The following is a 21,608-nucleotide window of genomic DNA, read 5'->3' on the forward strand; positions in this document are numbered from 1 at the left end:
TAAAACTACCTTTCATGTTTTGGTTTTTTTTTTTTTTTTTTTTCGGTTGTGTTTTATTGCCGCCGCTGCCGCTGTTGTGATCGCGCTTTCCCCCTTGTGTTTACAGCGCCTGTGAGGGAGAGACGCTCGGAGGAAGGACCGGGATCCCTGGGCTGCATCAACGCGGAGAGCAGGAGCCCGGCTCAGCAGAGCTGGGAGGATTTCACCTTGTTGCTATTTGTTTCGGGAGATTTTCGCTCCCCCCGCCCAGGACACTGTCCAGCTGAGGGTTTGCTTCCTTGCTGCGTCCACAACCGGCCAGAGAAAGCGCTTTCCCTGTTAGAGGTGATTTTTGTCGTGGTCTCCCTGCAAGGAAGGGATCGGCACTAGCCTTCGAGGAGGGAGACAGGATCAACTGATGTTTTCCCTACCTCCGGCTGAACGTGAGGAGTTCAAGTGACACCGGCACTGGCCTGTGGCTGACTGACTGCACAGCGAGCTGGAATCACAGCCAGAGCTCCTCGATTTACCTGCTCGAGAACCCTTCAAACCCTTCTATTGACGGTAGAGATTTGTATTCCAAGGAAAATCGGATTAATATAAACTATGCAGAGCTTTGCGGGGATATCGGGAGACTACTCTGTCTGCATGGCTAATCTTGAAATTGTCTGAAATAAATCCTTAGCGCAAGGAATAACGAGATACTTTCAATTAGTTTTTTTTCTTTTTTTCTTTGTCGCTTCCCCCCTCCCCCTTCTGCGAGAATTCAACACTTGCAGCGGAGGGTTTTTAGGAGAATGGGACACATGCTGGAGAACTCACCACGCTCCATAAAAATGACGGGGGTAACAGTTTCCATCGCTGTTGCGGTATAAAAGATTCTCTTTGGATTGTCTGCTGGTGGCTGCTAAGATGGATCAGTTTCTCCCTGCTCCTGTTTGCGACGTGCTGAAGGATCCGGATTTACTGAAATACTGACGCCCATGAACTTACTCCCTCTGTGCTGAAGGCATCGGATGTGACTGTGCAGAGAAACATGTGTTTCACATTTCTGACTGGTTGTTTTGGTGCAATCAATACCTCCACAAGAAACATTGACTTAGGTGGCGACTGTCATAGCGGGAGGCACACGGAGCGCTGCTCCCGGCTTGCAGGCGGAGCGAGCACAAATCAAAGAGCCCGCCGATCCTGGCGAGTGGGGGCTTCGCTTCCCCCCAAAGCGCGGGGCACAGGCTCCCGACCCTGCACAGAGAGCCCGGCCCGCGGGTGCGGAATGAGCGATGACCAAAGCGCTGTCAGGAGTGGCAGCCAGCCGGATCGGATGGGGATCAGTGAGGCAATACCGGTTGAAAGAAAGGTGGATCGCGAAATTATTGCCCGAAGGAATAGCAGGCGAGGCGGAATGATGATAAAGTTAAACTTCTGTTTCATCTTCTGTCGGGGATGGTGGGCGTTTCTGTTGCTTCAGCTCCACATGTTGCAAGCACTGGCACAAGGTAGGGCTAGAGACATTTTTGTTTATAGAAATGCTGCATCTGCCTTCTGAGAGGAAGGAAATCTTGCTCGGGTACAGATACATCCTTTTACTTTTATTCTTATCAGAGATAAACTGCAGAATTCGCACTGAGCTGATTCATGTAGGAATGGTCGTTTCTTACGTACAATCGTTTTTTTATGGAGCAGGGATCTGCAAACTGTACCTACATGTTTCTCTCCCTTTCTAGTTCTATCCTTACCCTATCCCAACCTCCCACGGAGAATCACAATCCCTATCAGCACCAAACCTGCTTTTTAAATGTACTTAAATGCATTTGTGCTGTTCTTTCAGGCAGCAAAAGAGTTAACTGCTGGGTTTGTGTGTGTGTCTGTGTGTGTGTGTGTGTATGTTTAAAACCACTGTGCTCTGAGATAAGTTATTAGGAGAAGGGGAGTCATAAATCCTCCGACGAGAGCTAAACCAAGCATGTAAAAGGAATTCTTTAAACATATGAGCACTATTCTATGTGAGCCTCGGTCTCAGCATTGTTCATTTCTTTTGGATTGCCAAGTAACATTTACCCGAGACAAAAACTGCAATTGATTCGTATCTGAGCATTTCCACATCAGAGATCCTTGCAGTCAAATGAGTCACTTGTAAACGAAGGGTCAAAGTCGACCAATAGACTTTAAATACCAAGTGTCAGTCACTTTGCATGTAAATTCCCTTCTCAAAAAAATTGCCAAATGTAGCCTAATTCTTAATAATCCTTTGACAGAGTAAACAATAAATGGCAGGCAGAAGCATTACAGTTGGCTGCGCCAAATAACACGCTGAACAAACGCAGCTTTCACTTTCTTTGCTGGGTTGAGTTTTATTGCTGTGTGCATTGTCTGGCTGAAGTGGGGTGTGCTGGACAATGCAGAACTGTATCGTGTGGGACCAGGAGTTAGTTATTAAAAGCGGAAGTTAATACTCCATAAAGGGGAATAGTCTTTGTGTTTTAGCTCTTTGTTTTCAAGTATTTCACGGGGAACAACGGTGCATTCAGTTGTAATAAGTGGATGGGGCTCGTGTTTTGAGGAAGAGGGGTTGGAAGCCAAGTCTGCTGTAGTTTGTCTGCTCTGGGTTTACTGCTGCATCCTCGGAAAGTTTGGAGCCGCAGGATACAGAAGAGATTTAATCCAGTGTTTTATATGGACTCCACCCTCATAAACCTTTCTCAGTGCTTTGTTTATGCTGTCACTGCTATTCCCAAATTACTTCTGCTGAGGCCTGCAAGCCCTAACAGGGTATTGTTATCCTGAAACAAGCCATACCTGACATAATGATCTCTGCAAATTAAAATTCACGTCACTTTTTGCTTTTTTGCTTTTGGTACTTGTTGTTGATAGGTGCCAATATGATGTTTGATGTTGGCAGATTAATGCTGATGATTCTTGCTGTTTACATTAAAAATAAAAAAAAAAACCAAAACATGAAAGGTAGTTTTAGGTGCCAGGGATTCAGGAATCATTTTAGATGACATGTAAGGCAGTTTGCCTATGGTTAGTAGTAAACTAGCCATTTTACTGGATTAAAAGTGAATTGAAACTTTTATTTAGCACATAGTAGAGCATAATTTTTTGATAGCATAGTTCACATTAGTCAGCATTTGCAGTAGTAGCAATTTCAGGTACTGTATATCTCAGGGAGTTATGTAGTGTGTACAAACTATCCTCCAAAAAAGTCCTTACACCAAGTTAGTTTTAAGTAACTAAGAGTATTTATTTAAGGCAAGGAGGGCAAGGGAAGAGAATAAGATATATTAGTTCTGAAAAATATTGATGTAGATAAAGGTATGAAGTGTAGAAGGAATGAAACAATGAAAGATAAAACAATTATGTAATGCAGAAGCAAAATACATTTTAATTTTTATATAATGCTGAAGATTACAGTTAGTCCTCTTAAGGATCATTTCACACATAAACCAGTGTGGCGGTCTTGATGTAGAGGACTTTTATTGGAATTTCACAAAATTTGTATTAATTTATAACTTATGGTTCTTTTTTGCACTCTGAATTCTAATGGATTCTAAGACATTCATCATTTTTATGCAAAAATTTACTTTAGAGACAAGATGACAATTCCTATAAAAGTCCTTTATGAAAATGGAAATTCTGCTACAGCCACAGAAGATTCTAATGGAATGATGTGGTCATATGCATGAGAGAATTACATGACTTCAGTCTTTTTATAAGATAAAAAAAGGAACATTCTAAATATATGGGCCATGGCTCTTTTGAATGAATCATAATACAATTCTATAACCAGCTAATGTTTCCATAATAACTATTCCAGCATTAAAGACATAAGAAGTATTTCAGGCATACTGAAATGCAAGTTCTTCATTCCTAGGAAACAGATCAGGTAAAGTTGTTGAGATCAAGTATCTTATACTTCAAGGTGAATGGAAGAAATGAGTTTCAGCTGCAACAGGTTGGTTGAGTATTCTCTAAACTTGAATGATCATCCATGTGAAATCTGATCTAGTGGTGAACTGTAGACAAAACCACTTGTAAATTTATTTTGTGCAAAGCTAGCTCCAGCTGTTCTGTCTTCTGATAGTTGAGTTATGTATTTCATTATAAAATTTATCTGCTTCCTTTTTCCTTTGCAAAGTGAGTTTAATTAGTCTAAAATGTACATTGGGTCGTTGTCCTGAATAATAAAGGATTCTCTTGGAACCTTAGTGTTGCTGTGCAGACCTTCTCGCTGTGGGAGTGACTTTCCAGGTACAGAAGACAAAGGTTGTGGCCTGTTCCAGGCTGGGAATGGAGCTCCCACTCCTGTGATGGCTGGGGCTCTGCACAGAGCTCCCTCCCTCTTGGGGGTGTCTGCAATGACCCATCTCAGAAAAACTGACCTGTAAGAGTCCCCAAACTGCTGCACATTGCATTGTTCACTCAGCTCTCTGTGCCTGCTGGCCTCTGCCACTAGCCCTCTTTTCCTGGCATTTTTGTTAAATGATGTACGAGATGCTAGTTAGCCTCAAGTCATAGTGTGTCATCAAATAGTGATGAGATGCTAATTGATAATCACTGTAATTATCAAATTAGACTTTGGGAGGTGATGGTAGGAGTGAATCATTTGGCCCCAGTTGCTGCCTACTGTACTTGGAGGAACATCCTCCTGCAGAGACGTCTGGCTCAGGGGTCTGCATGCCTGGGCAGAGTCCTGGGAATACACAGAGCTCCTGCAGCATTGGAATTTATTCCTTATGTATGAGATTAACAAACACTGATGCCTACTGAGGTACAAAATGTTTACTAAACTACCGGAATATTTGTATGGAAATAGAAAAATTCTGGTTATTTTAATAGGTTGGAAGTTGCTAGAGGCTACACTACATGCATCTTAATGGATTTAAGTACCTTCCCAATGTCTGTCTTTTGTTGAGGAATGAAAGAATACTTTGAAAATATATTTCTTTGGATTGATGGCTGTTGTTCAGAAAGATTTTAAAATAGATAAAAGCAGAGCAAAGCTTTAAGCTTCTCCAGCAGGAGCCTGATATCTTTAAATATTAAGAAAAAGAAGTTTGTCTGATTTTTCTTAGTTTTATGGCAATGGAACTGTAATCTTTTTATGCTGCTTAATCAAATCTGTATTCAGAATTCTGCAAATACCTGAATGTACATTTAAGGTAGTATTGATTTGCATTATGCTTTGAAAGAAGCCATGACACAGTAGATAGATGAAAATATTTCTGGGGCCCAACTTCCTTAATTCAAATATTTGATCTCATGTATTAAAAATATGCTGAGTGTAAAAAGCGTTTTTCAAGCAAATTTCAAACTGCATTAGGGGCAGAGATGATAAACAACTTGCATAGAGTATTGCATAGGTGTTGGATGGAAAGATAGTGAAATGTTAGGGCAATACCTACTGGAGAGTGAAAAAGATTCTGATTTAAATGTAGAAGGAACCATTTCTAACTCCGAAAAGACTCTGTTACTGTTTATCAGAAGCTCAAGATTTTATATTGGCTTTGCTTTTTGTGTTTCTTTTCTTTAGATGTACATTTTAAGTTTGTGCTAGTTTCTAAGCAGCTGAATTTTCTGTGTATATAATTATAATAAATAAGCAATTGATTTGGAGGAATAGATCCAGGCCCAGTCTAAATAGAACTGGGGTGGAGATCGTTGGCATTTTCTGTGGCCAGACCATGCAATGTCTCACTCTCTCTACTGTGGTAACTCTTGGTTTGCTTTATATGTTTATGTTTTGCTGGAAAAGTACCTATTCTTAAGACTTCTTACAGCAAGTTCAAAGAGCTGGGAACACATAATATTAACATTCCAAGTGCAGTGTTTCAGATGATTCCTTGAGAGTGCCATGTAATGGTCCTGTTAGAGAAGAAGGGAGACCATAAGTAATGGGTGTTTAATTAATCATTGTTTTCCTGCACTGGCAGGAGAAGCTCACAGCAGGAATGACCAGGGTGTAGAGAGAGGCTGTGGCAGTCCTGCTCTATGGCTTTCACCTTAAGAAGAACAGAAAGCAAACGTGTCTTGAAAAGTTGTTCTGGAAGGTTCTGCCACCTCTGTTCATAGTCATGTATTTTGAATAACGAAGGCAAATGTTGTCTAATATTCTAAAGATTGTGTAAACAAACCATTGAAATACTAAAAAGACAATCTCAAAGTGAATTATCAGAAAGCTGTTAAGTGAAGGGATTGGGCTTTTGGAGATTTGAGAGGGATTTTTTTTATTGTCTTACTGTTCTTACCACCATACATGTACAAGCCTGGAACACATTCTCAAGTCAAACAATTTGCTTGCATTTATCAACTTTCTATACAGCTTTACCTGAATATCACATTCTGGATGTCCTGATTATTTGGTCCAGCTGGACCTTTTGGCTATGAAGAATCTGTGGGCTGATTAGAGGCAATTAGATTCCTCATCGAGCAAAATCTTGTTCATGCTGAGTTCATTACAGAAATAGGCCTTTCCTCCTCCCTCTGCATATGTACATACATAATATGTATTTAAATAGATTTTAAGGAACAAATTGATGATATGTTGATATTTTCAAGATTGTGTTTTCTTGAAGTTAAAACATATGAAATAGAACAATTTTCATAAGATTTGTGTAAAGATTATAAAATGCCAGAAGTAAGGTACCTTTGCATCTTTAATACAAATTCTTTATGCATGTGCATTATGATTAAGTTTAAAGTGATACCTATTATTTTTCCTCTCTACACAGTCAGAACTGAGTGCTGCCCACTGATCAGTTTTTCAGTATTTTGTTTTTCTTGTCAGTGCTTGGCTCCATCTTTCATTTGCTTGAAATCTGTTAAATTCAGCACAAGAAGACTTTTGTGTGAACCAAAGGAAGAACTGTTAGCAGCTATAGCATGGCATTGGATTAGACTACTTACAGTTATTACAGCTGGAAAGCAAGTAACTGGTGAGATTTGGGTTCTATTTCTGACTATCAAGTGAGTCTTTTCTTGTGAATAAAGACTCTTCGCTGCACGTGCCTCAAAGATGACCCTCCACCATTCATAGAGCTCATGTAAAACAAAAACATAAATTCATGGAAAGGCCTGTTCCCAAAGAATTTGGGGTTTCTGAAATTATATCTGCCCCTGGAGTAAAGTAAGACTTTTCAATTCCTTTACAGACATTGCCTTTGTAATGTCACAGCCCTGGAAGGTTCTGCAGGAATTAATGCAGTACTTGCAGGTCTGACTTCAAAGGGTGACATGACTGAGAAATGACTGAGAAGGGAGGAGTCTTTTATTTTAAAGTGATACCAGCTTCATTACTTCTAAACATATGTCACTGGGCTTTGCTCATGGCACAGATTCTTGACTTCTAGATGTATGTGATATTTGTGTATCATATCTTGAACATTTGTATTTTGGTTTACAAAGAGAGATTTTTTGTTCTGCCTTTGCTACAGAAAATAACAAATCTATTCCTAGAATAGACACTGGTCTGTTGCTAATTGTGTTTTATCAGTGAAATGTCCCTGAGGTGCAATACAAATGGCACCCTCACTAAGATTAGAAATGTAGATCTAGGCTTTTTAAGGGCAATGTTTTTAATGTTCAGCTGTTCAGCTCCCTGGACTAGCTCAGACTGGGGTCACCCAGGCATCAGGGACAATGCAGATGAGGTGATGGGACAGCCTGGCCAGGGCATGACCCTGGCAGTGTTCATAAGAGCAGCTTCAGCTGGGAGGGAATTTTCCAACTCTGACAAAACACAAGGGAATGTACATGGCCTGACTTCTTACAAATATGGAGGCTGCTGCTCCTGGGGAGAAAATAGTGAAGTGAGGTGGTTTAGAAGACTTCAGTTTTTTTCTCTGAAAGTCCCTTTCAGTGAGTTTCTCCCTCTGTTGGGTGGAGTCTTCCCTATCTGAGTTTATAAGGTAGTTGCTAAATTCAAGTAATATGAAAATTCCCCTTAATCCCCTGATGTCTCAATTATGTAGGCTGATGATAGGAACAACACTTTCTTCTTAAACAAAAGGAAACTTTGCAACTTAAGTTGCAAATTCCACCAGTATTACTTTTTAATGTTTCTATCTAATGCACAGATTCAGTAGGTTAAAAAGGGGAGCTGTGATCTCCAACAACTCTGATTAAAGGAAGTCTTTAACAGCACTTAATGCAGGATGTGGAAGTGGATTGTACAATCTTACGTCACACCATTCAAATAACTTTTGAAGTGTCATTTTTATAAACAAAAAAGCATTAGAGCTTTTTATGCAGATAATGTGATTCTTTAATCCTGTTTTTCTCATTTCCATGCTCTATTGCGGCAGCCTAAAGAGAAAGTTGATTCTGGTAGATAAATCAATGTCCCTTAGGTCTCTTTAAACCACTTTATGGTCTTTTAAGCCCTAAGCCATATATTTTTCCTAATAAACTCCTCGGTCTAACATGTTACCTAAAAAATAATTTGTTGGGTATTGCTCTCTTGGACCAGAAAGTAGAGAATAATGATAACATAGCTCCAGTGTGTGTTGCCAGAAGGGTCCCACATTGATTCTAGGCTGCAATTGAAGTTTGTAGCTCATTATTACACAAAGAATCAGAAGATCTGGTAGACAGTGCTTTCATCCTCAGGTTCATATTTGTCAAATTTTGTGCATTTATTAGCTGAGAATGTTGTGGCTTTGATATGTGGTTTTGGCATTGAGTTCATAGGAGATCAACTCAGTAGCAATGTTATTTTTTAAGTGATGGTGCTAAGGAAATAATGGAACTATAGTGCAAATATTTAAAATGTTTAGACACTTAGAAAAAATGTATTTTATTAAACTACTGCTGTTTGCTCACCTAACATTTGTGTTAAACACGGACTCAGTACTAATGCTGTCATTGCAGTCTTGCTGGTGCATTGGGGAATGTTCCTTGTTTCTTATTTCTTATCTATCAAGAAGTGCAAAGGCCATTCATGACTAAATACTTCAAAGTAACTAAACGGTATATGATTATTGGAAAAGAAATATATGGTACAGTGCCATACCTGCAGTTCAAAGATAATACATTTATCATAGCATGGAACACATTGCTGGAGTATTGAAGTGCTTGGGAGGAGGTGAAGGGAATTCTCCATCAGCATATCTGAATGTGTGTCCTGATAAGTTTAATTTTAAGTCCTCTTGAATCTGTGCATGTAGAGGTACAACAAACTTTCCTTGTTTGTGTCTTTCCTTCAGGGTCAAGAGATTGAATAAACCCAGATCCTACCTATCATGTGAATATATTTGCAAACCAGCACCTTTGTGCTTTCTTCCCCACCGTCCCTTTTGTTGAGGAGAAAGTCATTGGCACTTTTGTTTTATGCTGTGATGCATAAAAAACTTTTCCAGCAGCTTTGCTGGTAGTGCTCTGGCAATATTGCTGTGCCACAGTGAAGGCAGTGCTGTTGTTTGTGTGCACATCCATCTGTGTGTCTCACCCTTCCCTCTGTTGTCTTTATCCCTTTGTCTCAGGCTGACACAGACTCTACCCCAATGTGCTTCTGCTCTCAGATTAGTGCTCCTCCGTGCTGGTGTACAAGTAATGCCTCCTGCTAGGGACAGGCTGAGGAGGAGGCTTAAACCCTGTGATTCTGCACTTGCAATGTGGAGCAGATCCCGCCGTGATCCTCTCCCAGGGCACAGAGTGCCTTTTCTAGGACACTTGCATTGTGTTAAGCAGGCTTTTATTGTGCTGGAGGCCGAGAGCAGATGAGCAGGAAGATTGTTTAATGGTAGATTATCCTAGCATTTTTTTAAATGTTAGTCTAAGACATGAGAAATCAAGAACCTGTTTTCACCTTTTGCTTTCTTTATTGCCATGAAGACATTAGATTTGTTTTTGAACATGGAGTAGCTGAAATTAAAAGCCATTTTAATGCCACTTCGAACACCAGGTTTTAAGATAAATTCTATCAACGAATTTCCCACTTCTCTCTAGGATTTGTTTTATTTTTACAAACATAACTGTTTACTTGTTGAACAACATCAGATGTATCTTAAATGAAGAAAGATATGTGGATTATTGTTAAAATAGTTTCTTGCATTGGCATGTGCAACCATAATTTTCTAAAATGCCATATTTTAACTAGGAAGAATATTTTCTTTTTATCTTAAACTTCTTTTTTAAGGTTGTGTGTTGTCTTCTGTCTTGGAACTGCTGTGCAAGGTTGTTAGCTTTTAAGAACTAATGAGAGGTCAGTGTTATGTTCTGGGTTATTTTTCTCCTCTTGAAAAGAATACCTATTTTACATAGTAACTTCATAAAATTAGTCAACTGAGAGAAGGTGTTTCCTGTTCACAGAGCCTAATCATGCTAGTGCTCATTATTCAGAGAACAAGGCTAAAATTTCACTTTTAGGAGTTTCGTTTCAGGAAAATGAGAGAATAGGTCAATTGAATCTAGCTTAATTCAATTACAACATAGGCTAGTGATGCTATTGTTTAATGAAATCATCAACAGAAAAATTTCAAGTGACTCTCATGATAAACCTTTCATTCCTACACAAGTTTGAAGCAGCAGTCAATAACAAAGTGAGATTTTTATTTTGAAAACTTTTTTCTAGTTGTTTATGTAGTACCTAACATCTTCATTTCAAGTTTCTCTATTCAAGTGTTGATAGCAATCTTACTCAGATTTAATTAATTATATATGGCTTATTATTAGCATTTAATGGGTCAAATATTTAAGCATATTTTTCTGAATCTTCAGTTGAGAATTCTGAGTCAATGGCACTCAAGTTAAACGCAGAATTTTAAGTGCTGGTAATTCAACGTTACATTCACTATGTAAATGCATCATAATTAAAATGATGCCTTGTCAATCCCATTCAGGTTTCTTGTGAGTATAATTTTCAGCTTTCATGTACTGGATGTAGCTCTGTCGTCTGCTACCCAAAACCTGAACAAGTCCTATTTATGGTGTACTGCTGTCAGTAAAAACCTGCAGTTTTAACTGTTGTGTCTGTTTAAACTCAGAGTGAAAATCTTACTGATTCTGTTAAGGACGTCCAGATCAAATCTAAAACTTAATTTTTCAATATTTTTCAAATGGTTCAATTCCAGTATATAAAAAAATACTGGAGCAGCCACTTAGAAAAGACAAGATGGCTTTGCAAATGATGCCATGGGCAGATATGGACAGTTCTCATCCAAATAATTGAAAGTGAAGTTGAAGTTTTCATGTAGTATATAAAAAAGGAGGTGCTGAGTAATTTTGGATTTCCATACTTAACATATGAACAAATGTTCATAGATGTCACAACAAATCTTGAAAGAATTCATGTTCTAAGAGTCTTTCTATAGAGCTGCAGGACATTATAAACCAACTTCTGTGCAAATGTTCACTAGAGTGGAGTAAGTGCTAGCTGTCACTTTATTAAAACTAATGGCATAATTACTCATGTTTGCTTGAAATTCATTGCAGCGTGAAGTGATTAGGCATTGGTGCTTTGGTAAATTATGGCATATTGCACATTTTCTGTAACCAATTAGTGAGCGTTGGTGTTGGGCATGTGCACTGCACCCATTTGTCATTTCATTAACATCCAGATCTGTGTGGTTGCCAGAAGACTTCTGCTGGAACTTTTAATGTGTGACAAAGACAATGGGGATATATAGATAGATAGATAGATAGATATGGATATATATGTGAAACTCAGAAAAGACAGCAAATAAGTACAAAACAAGATAAAAGTTACAGCGCAGTTCTAAGCATATTGACTGAAAAGCTCCCCAAACCAGTACTAGAGTTGCCAGATATGGCTCTCTCATAATTCAGTCAAATCTTCTATTCTGAGTGAAAGGCAAATGTTGCTTTCAGGCATATTTGCAGCTCTCTTCCAGACATCCAGAAGTCTCAGCTGTCTCAAAATTCTGGAGAAGGGGCTACATGCTGAAAAAATGGTGTGTTTGCCTGCTTGTTTAGATGCTGCATCAAGGCAAATAGAATACCAGACACAGCTACTCAGAACTCATGTAGTAAGTTGGCAGTAGAATGTACTCTACAGATGAAGAACTGTCTGGAGTGATTGATATATTGGGATTTTTTAAGTCTTCAGTGTATTCAAGGCTTCTGAAGTCCCATTTCTGATGCTGGTCAGAAGTTTCTTTACTGTTCTGATTTGTGTACGCAGAGTATTTTTGTGATTTAGATGCATATATTGCTGAATTTGAGATTTCTAGGCATGATTTGTGTTTATGACTTGTTATGGTTTAAGCCCAGCTGGCAACTGAGTACCACAAAGCCAATCACTTCCCTGCCCCCCCTTCCAGTGGGATGGGGAAGAAGATTGGAAGAGTAAAAGTGACAAAACTCATGGGTTAAGATAAAGCCATTTTACCAGGTAAAGCAAAAGCTGTGCATGCAAACATGGCAACCCAAGGTGTCCCTTCACCTTTTCCCCTCAGCAGGCAGGTGCTCAGCCATCCCCAGGATAGCAGAGCTCATTAACAGTGAGTAACGATGGCTTGGGAAGGCAAACCCATCATTCCAAACATCCCCCATTCCTCCTTCTTCCTCCAGCTTCACATGGCAAGCATGACACCAGATGGTCTGGAATATCCCTCGGGTCAGCTGTCCTGGCTGTGTCTGTCCCAATTCCTCGTGCACCTCCAGCCTCCTTGCTGGCAGGGTGGTGAGAAGGACAAAAGGACCTCTTCACTCTGTGCAATGGCTGCTCAGCAATAACAAAATCATCTCTGTGTTATCAATTTCTTTTTCAGCAGAAATCCAAAACGTAGCCCCCTACCAGCCACTGTGAAGAAAATTGACTCATCTCCAGCTCAAACCAGCAAATGACTGCATCTGTAAATGCATTTTCATTTTGAACCTTGTATATTGACTGAGAGAAACTGTATGAAATGGCATGATCTTAAATGGAGATCTTGAATCTCATAAATCTGCATTGTGAAATGTAATCGTGTTAGAGGCAGAACACTTGTGGTTTTTCAATTACTTAGTGGTGCTTTTTCATATCACTGTGTGTGAAGCGGTTCTGTCAGAAACAAAGAGTTCAGAGCTCTCAGACGTACCATCTTTGAAGAAACAGCTAAAGGCAACAGGTTTCAAGCTCTTTGAAGCCTTTTCTCTTTGAGTTCCTGTTAAAGGATAGTCTCTCATAAGGACTGGTCACTTACTAAGTCTGTTTTTAAATTTGTGGGAAATCTCATGAAGCGCATTATTGTATATTCATTTAGCGCAGAAAGGCATGATATTTTTCCTTATATAGTGCACATTTGTATTTTATAACTTGCAGAAGTTAAGCTAATTGTAGTGAACGTTTTCATTAGGGGGAGACCATCTCACCTAATATAAAAAGGAAGGGTAACATTTCTATGAGTTAGTTGAACACGATAACAAATGTAATTACACTAATATAATAATGTGATGTATGAAAGCAAGAGATTTTAATTTTAGCCTACATTCAGTAGAGATTACATGTTAGAAACATTCTCTGACATAGTGCTTTATACTTTAAACTGTTTTGAAGAGTTACAAGCTTTAAATATTTGTGTTTCAGTTACAAGATTCATAGTTTTCCTTTAGACATTTAAAAGCTTCAGTTGTGTTTGGATGGTTTTAAAACTCATTTGGTAGAAGAATTAATATATACAGTGGGGTTTATTACTAAGTGTTACTGAAGTTACACAGATTCATCCCAATGAAGTTCTTCAGTGTCAATGTGTAAACTGCTCTCCTCTTCTTACTGTCACTCTTATCTAATATTTTTTTTTCCTGCACTTAACCAAATGGGGGGGATTCTATGTGTGAAAAACGATGCATTTCAGCAGGTTTCAGGAACTGAAATATTGATTTGTCTCCTCACTCAGACTGGCAATGGAAGTATTACGATTTCCAGGTAAAAAGTCTGTTGAAATGTAAGGATTTTATGATTAAATACTTGACTCTTGAGATACATAGTTTTCATAGCACTTCTTAATAAAGCCAAGGAGTCCCATGCTTTGGTTTCACTTTTAGTTTTATGTTGCTTTTTTGTTGCTTTTTTGAGTTGGTTTCTTTTGTGTCACAATCTGGCTCTGTATAACAGGTTTAAGAAAACAAACAGAATCAGGTTGTTGACATGATCAAAACCACAATAATTTTTTTTTAAACAGAAGTTTTGTTTGAACCAGGAAAAGACAAGACATGAGACAGTATCTTCATATGTATAGTAAGGAAAAAAATGTACTACATTTTGACTAATGTTGCTTATCAAGTTGCACAGAGCAGTGTGATGCCTCCTCAAGTTAGTAAAAGACAGCCATAACCATCAATCTTCTACTGAATATGTGTGAGCTATTTAATAAAATTAGATATTTTTTCCAAGTCTTAAATCTTACTAGTTGTTTATGAAGGTGTTCCAGGCAGAAACAGCAATACTGAACTGTAGGTTGCATTTCTCTGTACTTAGCTATTCCAGATGTGTAGATCCCCTAATCTCAAGAAGGCAGTATTTATTCTGAACTCTGGCCTTTCCTTTACTTAGATCCAAAGGAAAGATATGTGTTCTCAGTAACACAAATATTTAGAGTTGTCCAGCTCTTTAGGTACTTCACAGTCCAGAAAAATGCAAGTAAATGAAAAGGATTTCCTTTGGTTGCCATGATTTCAAAGGATTAATAATAGAATTAATGATATTTCATTATGTATATTTTTTCTTTTGTACAAACTTCTTCCTGTAAAGCCAAGCATTTCATATTCCCAGAGCTTTCCTTTACCCCTGCCCCTTTTCATTTTGCCTGCCTTTGATTGAGTTTTTTGGTGTTGTTTGTTAATTTATTTCTTTTGTAGCTAGTGCAGGGACTGGCTAGCAGAATGGATGTCCTGTGTGGGAGAAAACAGAGATACTGCATAAATGGCTTTTTCCATGCTGGAAGATGAAGGATCTTGAGTTCTTATCCTTGTTCTTATCTATAAATTCCTGATGCCATCTACCTGGGCAGAGAATGGAACACATATCTCACAACTGTGAGGTGCAGGGGAAAAAAGTTCAAAAGGAGAACTAGCTGAAAAGGGTTTTCTCCAAGCAGGTCTCTGGGGGCTGTGGAGGGCAGAGTTCTGCTCTGATCCTGAGGCTTTTGCAATTGTCTCTCTCACCCTGGAGCACCTCTGGTGCCAGGAAGTCTGACCTGTTTATCTAAATCAACATGGAATCTTTGAGATTGCATGGAAGCCGCAAGTTTCTGCAGATCAAACAAGGATTAGTGTTGTTACACTTTAAAATAAATAGCACATCCCAAAACTATTTTAAAATGGTACCTTCTTAGCACAGACCATCTCCTGGATCCTGGAGCTTTAGTACTGTGATTAGATGGCAGAGGAATTCTTCATCATTTATTTTCTATAGTGTCTTGATCATTATTTGGCCATCTTGGATCCTATTTTCTCTTCATACATCATCTACAGAATTGTTTATTAAGTTATGAACAATTAAACAATACAAACTCATTCAAGGCAAAATAATTGGAGCAAGTGCTGATGGAACACTTGCACAATGTCAATATTGCATTGATATTACAAATATCATTTGTTCATTCATTTTTTTGTATCTATTTGACAGCATGACATAATTTAAGAGAAGAAAAATAGATTTTAATTAGCATATTTCTGTATTACTGAACAGCTAATTAGGGAAATTAAAGTACTTTCTCAGCTATGAATAGTACGTTAAAAAAAACTGTGCAACAAAAATACTCTTGTAGCTGTACTGCTGACTTCCTGGAAAGTACCCATTTAATTCTATTACAGATTATTAGTGGTGCATCATAAAGTTGTGTGAGTGCTCTCAGTTGAAGTGAAGAGAATTATAAAGACAGAAGAACCAAACCTTTAAATATGGTTTGATCAGAGCTTACTAGGGGCTTTATTATATTGACTAGTTGATAGAGCAGTGCTAATAATATAAAAAATCTGATACTTGGGGCCTTAAACTGTCAAAGTAATGGGGGAAACTGGCCTCATCTAAGGGAGTTTTAAAATCCTTTTTTCCAGTGTTTTTAATTATTAATTGAAAGTTATTTTTAGTCAGTTTTCACATTTTGAAAACTTTTTCTGGGAATGTTTTTATGAGGACTCTTGTATAACAGATCATTTTCCTGCTAGGTATAATATATACTTTACTAACACACAATTTTCTCTGGCCTACTATTCTGGGAAGAATTTCCTCACTGGAAGGTTGGTTAAACATTGGAAGGGGCTGACCAGGGAGGTGCTGGAGTCACTGTCCCTGGGGGTGTTTCAGAATGAGTGAAGGTGTTTGGTGCCATGGTGGTCAAGGTGATGTTCAGTCAACATTTGGACTCAATGACCTTGGAGGTCTTTTCCAGCCTCACTGATTCTGTGATTATTCTGATAATTCAGTTTCCTAAATGATGTATTAGCAACAGAAGGAATACAACAGAATTCGTGAGGAATACATTGAAGTTCATGTTGGTCCCTCAGCTTTGCAGAGAAACACATCTCTGGGAGGCAGACAAATATTATTCTGGTTTTATTGCTGCTCTGAGAGTTAATGACCATAATAACGATAAGCATATCTTGCTAATTGTCCACTAGTTTTTGGTTTTAATAACGTTTTAATTTGCATATTGGTCATATACTGAAAACACATGGTTTTATTGTTCATCTTCAATTAGCATGGCTTTGCACACTTTTTGAATGGGCTTTAAAATGTTGAAAAAGTTTGTTGAAATAAACTGACACAAATGTGAAAAAAAAGGCTTGTGTCAAAAATACTGGATTTCAGTCAAAAACTAGAGCTCTAAGTTCAGTCTTGCCTTGTGTGGTTTTTAGCTTGGAATGTTTTGGGCCATTATGACCATTACCAAATTGACTGACTTCTGTGTTCTATCTTTGACAAATGGATTATTGTTTAGACCCTAGAATTACAGTTTGAAAGGATAAATTATTGATTGTTGGCATTTTCCACAATATCAGATATTACTCTATCTAAGATCTTTCCTAGAGGATGAAATCTAATTTCTTTGATCTTGTAAAAGTGAAGTAGAAAAGCATACTTTAGTCTGATTTGAGGGGAATAAAATGCTTTTACAAATAAAAAGATGTTTTCATATTTGCATTATTTAAAATGCATGTTTTTGTCTTATAAATATGCTAATCTTTATAAGCTGCTTCTGGTGTGACATATGGTTTGTAATTTTCAGTTCTTTGACATCAACCTAGTTTCTATTACATAAAAATGTACAATTGGCAGAGAAAATTAGTGCGTTCAGTGGCACCATACTTAGAAGACTTGGAGAAGTATCTGGGGTATTTATCTGCATTATAAGCAGACAGATGTTTGAAGAGGTCTTGGAGGTTCTGTTAATTGTGTGTTTGTTCCCTTTTACACAGCACTTCTTTGGGGCTTGGTCTGATGGAAAAATTGCAGATAAATACTTGTGAATAAAAGAGCAAAGCTCAGTTTAACATATGTTTGTATTTAAGGAGTTTATATATATTAAGGGATATTTAGCTTAAAAATAATTAAGATTATTTTCTCAGGGGGGATGCAGCAATGTCAGAAAAAAAATTGCAAAACATTTTTAAAAGATTGACTGAAATGACCCTTTAATCTATCAACTGGGACTTAGTCATATATATTGTGTGAGGAAAAGAAGGAAAATGAAATGATAAATTCAAATTCTTTAGGTTTTTCCTACTGTAGAGCAAATGACTGAAAAGCTTGAACTAAATGAATTTAAAAAGCTCCAGGAAAAAAAGGAAGTTACTTTTGCCATCATTCTGCTGTTTACATGGAAGGAGATTTGTCTTTCTTTTTCCCTTTTTTGAAATTTAGTCTGTTACAACTGTCTGTTGATCTGCTTCTGTTCCCCATTCTACAGGACTGTGCAGAGATAAATTCTGAATTGAGAAACTGTCTTGAGTACCTTGGAATAACCTGCAGTAAAGGTGCAGAGTTCAAGTGGGAGGTTCCGTGATCTTGTCCTTGCCCTGTGGATCACGTGTGCAATTTGAAATATTCCAGCTAACCTTATCCAAAGTTTTCTACTCCTTGTTGGAAGCAGCTGAGAATCTCAAGTGCCCAGCTCTTCTCAAGTGACACTGAAGCTGGGTTTGTGATTTGAGCTGCTTGAAGCAGATGTCAAAGAGTTTGGTAGAGCATAGACCCACTTGTTAGATATTAAATGGTAGAAGATGTCAAAAATAGTTGCTTTTACTGTTAAATGTTTTCTGTTCAGCTCAGCTTCAATTAAATGTTACATGCACACTTTTGCCTTTTCTTACAAATGTTTTTCTCCATTTTAGCAAGACAAGAGGTACTTGCTAAGCCAGGGCAAGAGAGCTACAGGCAGTTTGACCTGACCATGGTTTGAAAGGGTTCTTTGGTAGAAACTGATGCTGAGGAACATTTCCAAGAATTAATTCATTATTCTTGGTTTTGGAAGGCTGGTTTGATTATGGTTTTCATTTAGCTAAGTCTCATCTTCAAATCATTGAGCAATGATTCCATACAATTTTATTAAAATTAATGAAATGAATACACTTTTCATAGGCCAAATTCAGTGTGGTACTTCAGCAAAAGCTTAATTTCAGCTACATGAGAAGTGATATTATTGGTAAGTCAAGCATGCTTTACCCTACTCAATTATATCATCATTTGTATTAAAAAAAACCTCTCAGTCATTTGAGGTCTTTCATAATGAAAAATTTCTGTAAATTATTCTTAGTAAATGAGGAATTTCCTATTGGTCTTACTTGGAATTGTTTGATCTGGATTTTTAAATTTTTTTTTTTTTTTAGATTTTGGGGTGGTGTGCAGAATTTCTTGTACTTTTGGGGCAGTAGTTTAATATTTCTACAAAAACTCTCAAGAGCATCACTGAAGTTTTGTCACATTTTTGCTCTCTAGTCAGGGCATCTTCTTTTTTTATACTAATTCTTTTTTTTTATACTAGTCTTGTTTTGACCTGACACAAAGTGGACTGCATTTAGTAAGGTCAAAGCACAATTAGCAGGTGTCTGGAGTAATTCTGTTTGGACTGACAGACTGTGGAGGTGTGGCTGTGGTCCACCTGCCATCTTTGCCTCCCTCAGTACACAAAGGCCAGCTTTGAGCCCATCACTACCTTGGGGACATTAATCACAATTTCCTGAGCAGCCTCACCTGGCCCCCCACCCACACCCTCCACCACTGTGCCCCTGGCTCCCTTTCAGCTCAGGGCTGGGAGTTTGGGCCCTACCTGCTGGAGGGAGCCCAGCCCTGTGTGAGAGGTGCCTGCTTTGGATGTTCCCTTGGATGTGCTTTGTGCCTGGTGCTGTCCCTGTACCCAGTTCTGTCTCTGCTCTGCCCCAGTGTCACTGTATCCTGTCCTGTCTGGGGTTGTCAGTGGCTTCTACTCCCTGTTCCTCCTCTCCCTGCCGTGCTCAGGTGCTCTGAGAGCGAAGGCCATGGCCTGGGATCACACTTGGCTCCTGCTTTGCTCTCCCCGTGGGAACAGCCAGCCCTGGCTGCTGCTGGACACTGCTTCAGCGTACTGTGCTAAAGACATTCCCTCAGCACAGGCAGCCAGGTGTCAGCCAGTCCTCCTCGTATTGTCCTTTTCCATCAGTGGCAGGAATGGCAGACACAGCTCCCTGCCTCGGTACGGTTTCCTGGCACCATCACACCTTCCCAGCTCCTCACACCTGCCTCTGAGCCTCTTGCCTTGCTGGAATCTCCCTCTTCCAGGCTCACTCCTCCCACCATGGCCATAAGGCTGTGAGCTTTTTGTGATCATCTGCTGCTTCATGGCTGAATTAAATATGCTTAATTTTGAGTGTGGCTTTAAAAGATAAATTAACTAAAACACAATGATGCGGATGCTGCAATCCAGTGACTCAAAGAGAAGAAGAAAGCAAGGGGGCTGGAAGGGGATTCAAAGGTTCAACAGCATATTCTCCTGGGCTATGGCAGGATCAATCATACCAACACAATTCCTGATAGATATTTATTTAATCTGTTTTCTAAGCACTTCAGTAAGGGAGATTCCAGAGATTCCATTGTCAATCTGTTCACTATTTAACTATCCGAGCTGTAAAAAACAAATTTTCTTGAGTTCAGAGTCTAATTGCTTTTGCTGCTACCAGTACTCCAGATTGCTAAAATAGATGGTATTTTGGACACCTGCTATCCATAATCCTTTTCTGTTTCATGGGTTTGATGAGCCTATGCTGCTTGCATTGAAATTTGAAAAGAACGGAACTGAGCTGTTCTTTGTTAGTGAAGTAAACACTTATCCAAACCGTGTCCTCAAGAGATTACTCAGCCAAGTTTTGCAAAACTGCTTGGAAAGTCATGAGTGCTGAGGAAGAGTTGGCAGTTAGGACCTTCATTTGAAAAAAAACCCAAAACACTACAACAAAAACACCCACAAAAAAACAACCTTCTGTAGGCACTGGCACTTTTGCAGCCTTCAGTGAGGATGGTGAAGTATTCTGCTCGTTCCAGACGTGATTCTGTGCAGTCTGGTGCGTTCTCAGTGTGTTCTCATGTTGAGGTCGGTCACCTTTCAGGGATGTCTGATGAGAATCCTTTAGATCTGAACATTTGCAAAGTCTGACACCCCCAGCATTCCCCTCGGTATAAATTCCTCAGGACTACTCAGCTGGGGAGGAAACACCATTAGCTTAATTCTTAAGATAAAACTGAGATACAGAATTTTGGTTATCAGAGACCCAAGTCCAGCTTCCTTCTTGCTTCATAGTAGTTGCATTAAGTGCTGCTCTTGCAGGACTGAATGCTTGCAGCCCAGTTACAAAGTAACTATCTTGAAGTGTAGAAAATATGGGAGATTTCAAGAGTTTAAGGAAATATTACCAGTGGTTCAAATAAAATTCTATTGCTTTGTTAATTGTACTTGTAGGGTTTGAGTTTCTTTCCCCAAGGAAATGCCAAAGTTATTTAATTTGGAAGAAGACTGCTTGCATGTGCTTAGCTGCAGGGAGAAGGAGGAATTTTTATTGGGGAATGAAAAAAAATGGTGTTGGAGTGGAGTTTAAAAAAATCTAAATGGACTGAAAAAGAAGGGCAGGAGTGTAAGATTTTAGAATGGGATTTTTTGTTTAGATAGGAGCTTGTACTTTTGCCAAAGAAAGCTCTTTGTAGGACCAGAGTCCACATTTCAGGAGAAGCTATGAGATCAGAGACCCAAGGCTTGAAGTTTGCAATCCTGAATTCTCACAGACATTCAAGAATAGAAGAAAAGCTCAAGGAAACTGATAATCGGAAGATAATTATTTTTGTTTATCTTGTCATCATGTATCTTGTGACTTCTTTTAAACTTTGTGCTTCTTTTCCCAAGTCTCCTAGAGTTAATAGGCTGTGTATCAGCCCGGGGCTCTGGAGGAGAGCTGTGGTAAAGGATGTGCAGCCTGTGGGTGTCCTGAGCCGCCCGTGGGGCCGTGGGGCTGTGTCACCCACGAGGCCGCTCCATCTACCGGGAAGCTTTGAGATCATCACAAGAAGATGACCAGCCACTGCTGGGACATGCCCAGCTCCAGGCAGCCTGAAAGCCGCTCGAACGGAGCGCGGCCAGGCGGGGACGGGCCGGCTGTCCCTCCCTCGGCTGCCCGGGGACGAGCGCGGCGCTGCAGGGGCGCTGCGGGGCCGCGGCGCTACCGCC

The 21,608-nt window shown here is 39.1% G+C and overlaps 1 protein-coding gene across 2 annotated transcripts in view; it reads left to right on the forward strand.

The window, feature by feature from the left end:
* Positions 1–38: 38 nt before the first annotated feature.
* SDK1 (sidekick cell adhesion molecule 1) overlaps positions 39–21,608 on the forward strand; it is a 380,447-nt gene continuing 358,877 nt past the window's right edge. For both annotated transcript variants that reach the window (XM_015643063.3, XM_015643064.3), the window contains exon 1: positions 39–1,475. In XM_015643063.3, the coding sequence (XP_015498549.1) occupies positions 1,016–1,475 (460 nt within the window). In that variant the 5' untranslated portion in view covers positions 39–1,015. The remainder of the gene's footprint in view (positions 1,476–21,608) is intronic.

Source organism: Parus major, chromosome 14 (genome assembly GCF_001522545.3).
Source record: "Parus major isolate Abel chromosome 14, Parus_major1.1, whole genome shotgun sequence".
NCBI lineage: Eukaryota > Metazoa > Chordata > Aves > Passeriformes > Paridae > Parus > Parus major.